Raw genomic sequence first — 11,120 nt, forward strand, 5'->3', positions numbered from 1 at the left:
CTGACTTTGGACTTCAGTCCTCAGTTCTCAGTTTCCCAAGTAGCTGGGATTACAGATGTGAGATGCCAGCAGATGCTGCTTCACATTCATTGTGCATCTGATGTGGACAGAGGGGGGGGGGACCTGAGAAAGCTGACCCATGTGTTGGCACTAATGAGGCCACGGTGTGATGAGAGAGGCAGACAGGGGCACTATGTAGAAGGCTGGTGCTTTGCTTGTAGACTGTGAATTGTCATGTTAACTGTCAATATCTTTCCAGGGTCTCTGCCTTCTTAGGGCTACAATCCACATTTTCTTGGTCGGTGTTGTGGAACTCTGTGAGGATGTTGCTCTGGCTTCTTATCTTGTCTGTTTTCGGTCTCCAGGTCTGGGGTAAGTTTTCTTTCTTTGTGTCACAAGTTCTTTTGATGATTGGCAAAAAATAAGTTGAATATTAGAAGTAGTCCTAATGGTCTGTCTGGTGTAGCGAGCTAGCAGTTTGGAGGGGATTGTCATATCTTCAGTCAAATTCATGTCCTGCTATTGCTATGATCTGGACATGTTATTCAACTTCTTTGAATCTTATTTACTTCCATTGATGGAAAGATCATGCTGAAAGCTGGTGGTACACATAGCTGGGTAGATGAGATTATAAGCATGAGCTACCAGTTTGTCTTCATTTTTATACTAATTATTGTTAAATCCAGAACTATGGACTACATTCATAAATGAACTCAAATTTCTTGAGAGTAGCAATTCTCCTTACTATATCAAAATATTTCTTACAGTTTTATAGTTTTATACTAGTAAGATATCACAAATACTCATTAAGTAAATGCTATTAAATTAAAATTAATATCCATTTGTGATTCTCAGATGCTAGATGAAGGCTGTAATTTCAGTGATCACTTCTACAGTTCATTAAATACTGCACATGTTTTCACGTCTGACATACATAGGTACTGTTTAGAAGCAATAATATAACTATGCCTTCCTTCTGCTTCTTTGGCAGCTAAATTTAATGGGATCACTTGAAGTTGATGTTGGAGAAGCTTACAAACCAGGGAATACATAGCTAGCCTTTCTGAAGCCCTGATCAGGAAGTAGCTTTCCCTAGTGAGACAGCAACTCATGTTCCACTCTCACTGAGACTGAATCCTGGTTTCCACTGTGCACCTGTCCAGGGATCTGTGGGTTTCCTTTGTTAATCGTCTCTTCTATCCTCCTCCTCCTCCTTCTCCTCTATCCTCCTCCTCCTCCTTCTCCTCTATCCTCCTCCTCCTCCTCCTCTATCCTCCTCCTCCTCCTCCTCCTCCTCCTCCTCATCCTCACCCTTTTCCTCCTCCATATTGTACTTCATCTTAGAGATTTGGCTGTGAACCCCACAAGTCTCTCCAGCTGCCCAGAACATCCCAATTCATTGTGAGATTCAAATATTTGTTCTTGATTTGTAAGAAGGGCAAAGTTCTAAGCTTACAGTGGAAATTTTCAGTGACTTTGTCTTATAGGCAGAGAAACAGGTCCCAAGTAGTCAATGACTTGCTCAAGTTCATGGGACAGCTCTGTCAAGGCTGCAGAGAGTCGTGGTTGTAACTCAAGCATTGTGGTCTGGAGACTGGTGTGACTCTAAGTTCACTTCTTAAAACTTCTATCAGGTTAGACAAGCCACTTCAGAAATCTGGGCATCGTTTCCATTTTGTGTTGCTTATCTCATGAAGCTGTTGTAAGCCACATTCTGATAGCATCTTTGAGGTTTTGGCACCACAGATCTGGCCTGTGGGAATAGCCATTGCTCCCAAACTCTCTTGTATTGACTGGGGGCTGTGGAAGGCGAGGAAATGTCTATGATATCTAGAAACAAACTTGTTCTGAAATGCTTAGTTTTTGAGGGCAGTCACAACAATCCATCTATTTCTAGTTTTTTGAGTCCCTAGTTGAGAAGTCTGGGCAGATTTTCTTCACAGTCTCTATTCCAAGTAAGTGGAGTCTATGATGAAAGACATAGATAGAGGTCCAGGGCCCAATGCCAGTAGGGGAAATGAATACTAAGGCATCTATCCTAAGGTGGTTCAAGAGAAGGCAGCTTAGGGGCCGGGAGTTTTGCCTAGTGGTAGATTGCTTGCCTAGCATGCATGAAGACCCAGGTTCAACTACTCAGTACCACATATATAGAAAAGCCAGAACTGGTGCTGTGGCTCAAGTGGTAGAGCACTAACCTTGAGGAAAGCCTAAGGACAGTGCTCAGGCCCTGAATTCAGTCTCCAGAACTGGCAAAAAAAAAAAAAAAGACAAGGCAGCTTAGAACCCCAGAATGTTGGCTGGAGATACTTTCTGAAGGAGGGGAGATCACATACAGGTAAGAGAGAAGTTGAAGACTGAGTTTGCCTTCTAGGGAAATGTGAGAAAAGAATAGGGAGTGAGGCAACTCTGGAGTGCAGAGTGTCTGGGTAGTTGTTTAGCCTAAATGGGGCATTGGAGATGAGAAAGGGAGGCTGTAGGTGGAGGATACCACCCTCCAGGCCCCTACCACATTGAGGGGTACAGCAGAGCCCTGGACAGGACCTGTTGCATGTCATCCTGTGATCCCCTTGACAGGCCTTCCCACCATCGTCTCCCGCAAGGAATGGGAGGCGAGACCACTCACCTGCACGGCCCTGCTGAGCCCCCCTGCGGCCTACCTCATCACAGAGCAGCTCATGGGGATGGAGTGCCAGGAACAGAACTCCTGCAGCCAGAAGCTGCGGGTACTGCAGTCCCATTCTGTCCACAACAAAGGCTGGTGCGACGTGGCCTTCAAGTAAGAGGAGAGTAAGAGCTGGACAGCTCCCTGAAGTCTGCTTGTAAAGTTACCTAAAAGATTAGGGTTCTAGTTTCCCTTCTCTGTTTCTCTGATTTTTTTTTTCTGGGTTTCATTTATGTTGCTTTGATGATGAATAAAAAGTGTTTAAAAAGAAAGAAAAGAAAACCAAACAAGATGCATAGCCCTCCAGAGGTTATGAGAAGGGACCCGTAAGAGCCATTTACTTACGCAGGAATTCCTGAACCCTGGAGAGGAAGCTGGGAAGGTTAGATTGACAAGACCTACAGTCACCTTCGGAGAACTTGCCAAGCCTTACAGCTTATAAAGTCTGCACAGATATCACCTAATTAGGCCCTTCCAGCTCTTCAGAGGAGTGGATAGATGGGAGAAACATCGAAACCTTATTTCACAAGGGAGAATGCCACAGTCTAGGGGAACTCGAGAATTTGCTTAAGGTGACTCAGAGCAAGGAAGCAGGGACCACGGTTAATGTCAGAGGCTGCCTGGTAGTGCAGCTCTGTGAAGGGCAGTGCCCAGTTAGTCCAGAACCTGGTGAAACATTTTTCCATTTGTTATCCAGAGGAATCACCTCACCAAACAGATGGGGTCAGGGTAGTTGGGGAAGAGTGGGCCTTGGAACAAGTAGTAGGAGAGTCACATGTCAAAATGAGCCTGAGGATGAAAGATCCCTGCACTGTGCATTGAGAATCTCCTAGGAAGATTATAATGGAGGTCTAGAAACTCCTTTTCCCATTTAGACTCAAGAGTGAGGATACACACATACACACATGTATGAGGATACACATGGGTATGTGTATACATACCCATATCTAAATATCACATATTTAGAGAAAGTTTTGAAATGGGATTTTTTAGGTCTACAAATAGACATGACTTCTGGTTTCTCCATTTGGCAAATTTATTCTAAATTTATTTTGCACACAAATAATTAAGAGCAGCTGGAAACCTTGGTTATAGCTGCCAGCATCACCCGCAGTCTCTGTACTTAAGACCTCTGCTGTCTGTCAGTGTCCCTGTAGTGTTTCCTGCTTCAGGGTAATGAAGTGTTTGGCCCTGACTTTAGGCACTGTGCCTCTGAGTGAGGTTTCTGCAGAGACAACTCGGAGCTCTCCAGTTCCTCGGGGCAGCTGTGTTCACATTGGACTAACCACAGGCAGCTGCATTGTGACAGAGGAACCTGCTGGAAGTAGTGGTGGCCAAGTCAGTGAGATGCTGGATCTTTGCATCCCCATTCCCATTCCCCAGTGTGGGAGTCTTTACTTGACCTCCCAGACATATTCTTTGTGTCCCATTTGCTGTGGAAACTCATTGTCTAGTAAAATCTGACAGGTAAATAGTAGTGAAAACATCAGTTTTGAAGCCAATTAGAAGGTGGAGAATGAGAAATAATAGAGAGAGAACTAAAGGGGAACACAGTGGGAATAAAAGAGTATGTATATTAAAAAATAGTATGTATATTTAAAAAGAAGAAGGGAATGCTCTTAATACATTTCTGTGATAATGAAGAGCTTATGGGAATTACTATGGAAAAACTAAAGAAAAAGTAAAAATAACACAATTTCTGAATTTCAGGGAGATGTTTTAAAGAATATTCAAGTGTTTCATCCTGTAATTTAAGAAGGTGATGAGTTAGTTCTTGGGTGTTGAACATGTTGAACTAAGGTCCTCAGGTCCTTGGTAGTTGTCCATTCAAATTCTCCCTTGAACCAAACAACTATTTTTAAAGTGAGATCCTGGAAAAGGCAAATAAGCAGAGTCACAGCCCCAAATGAAGTGCATTCTCAGCTCTCTTGATTTAAATTTTGTTATTCTGCTCCCACATTCTTATGCTATTAAAGAATAATACTTATGAACATTGAAAACCCTGTTTCCCTTTTAAGGATCGGTGAAGGATTTTCTTACAGAGACTTACCACTAAACCAATATTTCCTTGATTGGCAGCTTCCTGGTTGGGGATGATGGCAGAGTGTATGAGGGTGTTGGCTGGCACTTCCAAGGTTTACACACTCAAGGCTACAACAATGTCTCGCTGGGCATTGCCTTCTTTGGCAATAAGATAGGTATTGGTCATTTCCCCATGGATCCTTAGGCATACTTTCTTTTCTTCAGTTAACATCATACTTGTCTTCTCTAACACCTCCTCTTGAAGCTCTTTGCTCATTAGGGTCTATGACATGCATTGTTTTCTTGTCCTCTTTCGTTCCTTGGTCTGCACTCTGTTGTTGCTGAAGCCATGGTGGGCATTGCTTGGGTTTACTGTTTTTCCCACCTGGAGCCTGGAGTTGTACACATGGATGCTTTGGATGCTGGGTGGATGAGGGCAGGAAAACAACAACAGCAACCACAACAACAACAGCAACAGGGCTTATTTATTCTTCTAGTGTCTTCTGTTGGTAGAAACTATCAGGAATCTAACAGGCGACTAAGTTGGAAGGTAGAGTTTGCAAGTGTCAGAAAACACACATATACATAAACAACAATAGAGGTGAGAGCTTTCAGATAACTCAAATCTGCAGGTTATCGCAGTTAACAATTGAGAATTCTGTGGGCTAGTGGACATAAAGAATGAACTATGTGCTCATTTATGGCAGCTATTCAGTATATATATTGTCAGTTTCCCCTGCCCCCCATACCAAGGTATACCTGAGCTGGTCAGGTGAGTGCCTCTGCATGTGCCTTTAACTTCTTTACCTTTCTACCTATAGATGGATTGTACTGGTTTGGCTTTTGGAAGAGGTTGCTAATATTGGCTGATGAGATCTCTGATGATAGTTCTTGTCCTTTAGACCCTCTGTCATGACTCTTGAGTCTATTTTCTGTCTTCCTACCCATCAGACACTCAGGTTCAGCTAGTCAGAACACTCTTTTTCCTGGTGTATAGTACAATTTACTAATAGTTTTATGTCCATGTTGTCTTCTTTTAAAAGTATCTTTATTGTAAAAGCAATGGTGAATAGGGAGGGTTACAGTTACATAAGTAAGGGAACAAGTACATTTCTTTCTCTCCATCTTTCTCTTTCTTTCTTTCTTTCTTTCTTTCTTTCTTTCTTTCTTTCTTTCTTTCTTTCTTTCTTTCTTTCTATCTTTCTGCCAGTCCTGGGCTTGGGCTCAGGGCCTGGGCACTGTCCTTAGGTTTTCTCAAGACTAGAGCCCTACCACTTGAACCACACCACTTCTGGCTTTTTTCTATGTATGCGATACTGAGGAATTGAACCCTGGTCTTCATGCATGCTAGGCAAGCATTCTACCACTAGGCCAAACTCCTGGCCCCATGAGTACATTTCTTTTTAAACACTGTTACTCCCTCCCTTATTTTCTTCCACTTACTCTCCCCTCCCCCCACGTTGTATAGTTCATTTCCAACACAATGTCTAGTGAGTATCATGTGATCTTCTCCAAAGGTAGCAGTCCCAGCCCTGCTGCCTTAGCAGCAGCAGAGGATCTGATCTTCTATGCCATCCAGAAGGGTCATCTGTCACCCAGATACATTCAGCCACTTCTTTTGAAAGAAGAGAACTGCCTGGCTCCTCCAAATCCAAAGACACCTAAGAAAGGTAAGACCTTAGTCATTCTCTTCCTTCTTATCCCCTATAGCCAGATTAGGAATATGCTTTCTAGTTGGACTTTTAATTTTTTATGTTATTATAAAGTTGAAGTGCAGAGGGATTACAGTTACATAAGTCAGATAATGAATATAGTTCTTTTTATTGTATTTTTTGTCAGGGCTACAGTTCTTTTTAAAAAATAATTTTTATTGTAAAGGTGATATACAGAAGGGTTACAGTGTTCTATGTCAGGAAATGAGTCCAGTTCCTTTTGGAGAATGTCAGCCCTTCTCTTATTCTACCCCAGTTTTTCCTCCCTTCCCCCCACTCAGAAGTTGTCTAGTATCTAGTGGATACTGCTGCTTCTTTTGTTCCTCCTTTTTTCCCTGTGGGACCCTGTGTGCTTCTTGAACCAAGAACACCTCATGCATATTGTGACATTGAAATCTGGAAGATTCTGAAAAGGTACTTTCCTGACCTTTTCTCACTCTGTACTCCCAAGTATGATACTGCCACAGAATCAGTCTTAAATATATATGTAAACAGATTTAAATAAACAAATAAATCAACTCAACAAATAAATAAATCCACCAATAGTGACTGACCAGCAGGTGTTCCAAGTACTGAGTATACAGCTGTGAACAAAGTAGATAAAACTCTCTACCTATAGGGAGGTAGAGGGTTTATTTCAGCAAGTAATGTCAGTAAATGAGCAAATGACATGTGAAATGTTTATGTTGCTTGATGGCATGAAGAGAATGGAGAAAAATGAAGCATGAGAATGGAGTGAATTGTATTTATATAGTTGTATATAATAGTATGCACATGCATACGCACGTGCACGCATGCATACACACACACACACACACACACACACACACACACACACACACACACACACACTTTCCTAACAAAACAAAACAAAACATGGTCACAATGCTGAGAATGGCTTGAATTCACAGATTATCCTCCCTCCGTGTGTGTGTGTGTGTGTGTGTGTGTGTGTGTGTGTGTGTGTGTGTCTTGAACTCAGGGCCTGGATGCTGTACCAGAGCTCTTTTGTGTAAGGTTAGTGCTCTCCCACTTTGAGCCACAGTGCCACTTTAGGTTTTCTGGTGATTAATTGGAGATAAGAGTCTTGAACTTTGTAGCCTGGACTGGCTTCAAACTGCAGATGCTCAGGTCTCAACCTGAGTAGCTAAGATTATAGGCATCAGCCTCTAAGCTTCTAGATTCACATTCTTCTTAGAAGAATGAATTTTCCAAGAACTTGAACAATGAAAATGATTCACTATTTTGGAGAGAGGCAACATCACATTACAACCAATAAAACAAGCACCTCTAGTGTCATTCTCGCTGCTAGAATAAGCTTTTTCCTAGAATTCAATGATACCTTTAAAAATTAGGTTTTCAATTTATTAATCTCTAAATAGAGGTTTACTGGCGTTTAGACTGGCACTTCTGTAGCAATGTTAATCCCTCAACATTTATAGAATTCTTTACAGACTTCCACATATTTCCATAGGTTTGTGTCCAGTTTAAAAAGTGAGAAAATTTCTGCATATCATTCTTATTCCATAATACCTATGTAAACATACTTTGATTTGTGAAGAAAATAACCACTCCTCTATCTGACTCATGGGTCTGTTCCCTTCTGTATATACCCTAATTTCGATAGCCAACAGAATCCTGTCCCTTGGCTCCAGTGTCCTGACCCAGGAGTGGTGGGCAGGGATGTAGTTTCTGGGAAGTCTCACAAACGAATTCTGGGTGGCTTTCCATCGTGGGCTGGGTTCTATAGGTAGGGAGCTGGAGGAGTGTCTCAGAGTGGCCAGGAGATCCCTGGTCCTCAAGAGACATGCTCACACATACCATACGCCTGGCTCTTACATACCTCAAATTAGAATTCTCCGCTAGTCAAGTTCATGGCGGGATGCTTCCATGAGTGCTGGTTGATGGGGAGAGACTGAGACATAATAACCCAACCTGTGTCTGTGAGATGTTCATAAGAGGCATGGATCAATTCCCATATCCATTTCTTTCACCTCAGCTTGCCCCAACATCACCCCACGGTCTACTTGGGAAGCCAGACAGACACACTGCCCTCAAATGGCTCTCCCAGCCAAATACGTCATCATCATCCACACTGCTGGGACAAGCTGCAATGTGTCCACAGACTGCCAGGCTAACGTCAGATATACCCAGTCCTTCCACATGGACAAACAAGGCTTTTGTGACATTGGCTATCAGTAAGTAGAATCAGCGGAAGCATGGCCTCTTTCTTCTTCAGGGCCATGGAAGGGAAGGCTGGAGGAGACCTTCCTCCATACCAAGCCCTTTGCATAGACACCATATTTTATCTGCGTGGGACTCTGGACTGATTATCATTTATAGCACAGCTAGGATTGGGTATTCCTTTTGGGAATGTTCTCCACATGGGGCTGGAAGACACTGAAGAGAAGGCATAGGAAGCCATAGTTGTAAAGCAAGGCAGTGAGATCCCTCAGGAAGGCATTGAAGGAAAGGGGCTGCCTATTTATGCAGCCCCTTCTAACCAATCAGAGAAAAGGTCCTCCCCCCATCTAGCCCAGTCCCCTCCTTACTCTCAGTGACGTCAGGACCCTGAGAGTCCTCTGTGATTTTCCGTGTGAATAGATACAGGGACTTGTGACCTTTCTGGGCCTCCTCTTTTTTTTTTTTGGTCTTATTTCTATAATACATTTTCTGATTACAGACAGTGAGTGAGAGGAAGGTATTATCTTTGAGAATGTTTTGAGGAAACACATATTAACCTAATAGACTAGCGTACATAATTTGGGAGATGCCTCGAATGTTTCATAGAAGGGTTTTAGGGTTCAAGCATGAACAATTTTTGTTATTTATTTAGGACTTTATTTATCTGGCCCCTAAGAGATATCCCGCCAATATGTAATACATAGATGAAAGAATGAAATACTGATTGAAGGAATGACTGAAGCAAATTCTTCCCAGATTGATTTCTTTGTTTTCCTTTGCCCTATCCTAGCTTCTTGGTGGGCCAGGATGGTGGAGTATATGAAGGAGTTGGCTGGCATATCCAAGGCTCTCACACCTACGGATACAATGATATTGCTCTAGGAATTGCTTTTATGGGCAACTTTGTAGGTAAGAGGGCGGTGGGTGAGGTCCTATGCAGAATGTCTGGGAGGGGAAGGTCATGGTGGGTCTGCGCGGTGACAGTGGAGCACTTCACTTGACAGCACACTCTCAGTATAGGACAAACGCCATCGAAAGCCCATCCCAGACAGGACCTAACCTCAGCCACTCATCTCATTCCAGACTCCATCTGTATTCATATCCAAGGCAAACATTAGGCAAAGGACAAAAATTGTTTTTGCAAGTTTGGTACTGTTGTGGTTCTCTATGTCTCTTTCCTTGGGGACCAAGGTGACAGTGTTGGTGGACGTGAGTGCATGACATTGAATAATCCACTGGGCATATGTGCTCTGAGCCTGCTAAGAAGGGGATGTGTAATGCAGGAATTTTATTCTAGGGTAGTTGTTAAATGTCTTTCTTTCGTTTTTGGTCTGTTGTGGGGACCAAAACGTCAGCTAAACGCTAGCATTCTACCACTTGAGCCACAGTGCCAGAAGTGGCACTGTGGCTCACATGGCAGAACGGTAGCCTTCTGGTTTTCTGGTGGTTAATTGGAGAGTCTCACGGACTTTTGTGCCTGGGCTGGCTTTGAAGTATAAGCCTCAGATCTCAGCCTCCTGAGTAGCTAGGATTACAGGCATGAGCCACCATGCCTGGCCAGTTGTTAAATTTCTAAAAAGAAACTTGGGCACAATAGCCTTGTCTTCTTTCTGTGCCCATTGCTATAGTTGATGTAAATTTGTTGCCCATGATAGTGATGATGATGGTGATGATGGTGATGATGATGATGATGATGATGGGGGTGGGGTGGGGTAAGGAAGGAAAAGGACTACAACCCTTGTCCCTCCTTCAGCACAATCTCAAGGCCCCAGTGACTGATGGGAGTAAATATGTTTTGCAGAAAAGCCTCCTAATGCAGCGGCACTGAAGGCAGCCCAGGACCTGGTCCAGTGTGCTGTGGCCAAGGGGTACTTAGCCCCCAACTACCTGCTGATGGGCCACAGTGATGTGGCCAATACTCTGTCTCCTGGGAAGGCTTTGTATGACATCATCAAGACGTGGCCTCACTTCAAACTCTGAGGGAGCCCAGCAACTTCTGAGGCTTCTCAACTTCCCACTGGGTGCCTACCCTCACTTCCCGCCTCTGGTTTCACATCCTTCCCTGCCAGCCTCAGCGTGTCCTCCTTTGCCTGGCTGGGGTGATGGTGCCCTTTCCTGATGACATTCTCCAATGTCCCCCACCCTAGGCACCCACAGTCTTCTGAATCTGGGTCCAGCTTCCTCCTCCTTTTCCTCCCTTCACTTTCATCAGGCAGGTGAGATGATTGGCGGTCCCTGTCACATTTCTCTCTCCCTTGGTACCTGTCCCTCTGCCTGGTCTGATGGCTTTCCCTATGGACTACCTAGCAAACACCAGCCCTCATCTATCAGCCAGGCCCAGTGCTCAGCCCATGGTGCGCGCTGACTTGCATCGATTTGGATGCTATCCTTACTTGAAGGCTGTAGTTCTCCCCCCCACCCCCGCTCTCTCTTTATAGTAATGTCTATTTTCTCCTTGACTGTGTGACTGAGTTCTATTTATCACTGTGTCCTGTGTCAGTTCCTGAATAGTGTCTGGAATTTAGAAGATATTATAGATG

General features: G+C 43.7%; 1 protein-coding gene across 1 annotated transcript; it reads left to right on the forward strand.

The window, feature by feature from the left end:
* The first annotated feature begins 314 nt into the window (after positions 1-314).
* On the forward strand, positions 315-10,560 carry Pglyrp3 (peptidoglycan recognition protein 3). The gene is made up of 7 exons (XM_090341630.1): positions 315-372; positions 2,575-2,776; positions 4,742-4,860; positions 6,202-6,354; positions 8,396-8,594; positions 9,371-9,489; positions 10,382-10,560. Exons 1-7 carry the CDS (start codon positions 324-326, stop codon positions 10,558-10,560), a joined length of 1,020 nt encoding a protein of 339 aa, XP_090197756.1. The 5' UTR covers positions 315-323.
* Positions 10,561-11,120: the final 560 nt, after the last annotated feature.

The sequence above is a fragment of the Megascapheus bottae genome, chromosome 10 (assembly GCF_031878675.1).
Source record: "Megascapheus bottae isolate mThoBot1 chromosome 10, mThoBot2.hap1, whole genome shotgun sequence".
In the NCBI taxonomy this organism is placed as follows: domain Eukaryota; kingdom Metazoa; phylum Chordata; class Mammalia; order Rodentia; family Geomyidae; genus Megascapheus; species Megascapheus bottae.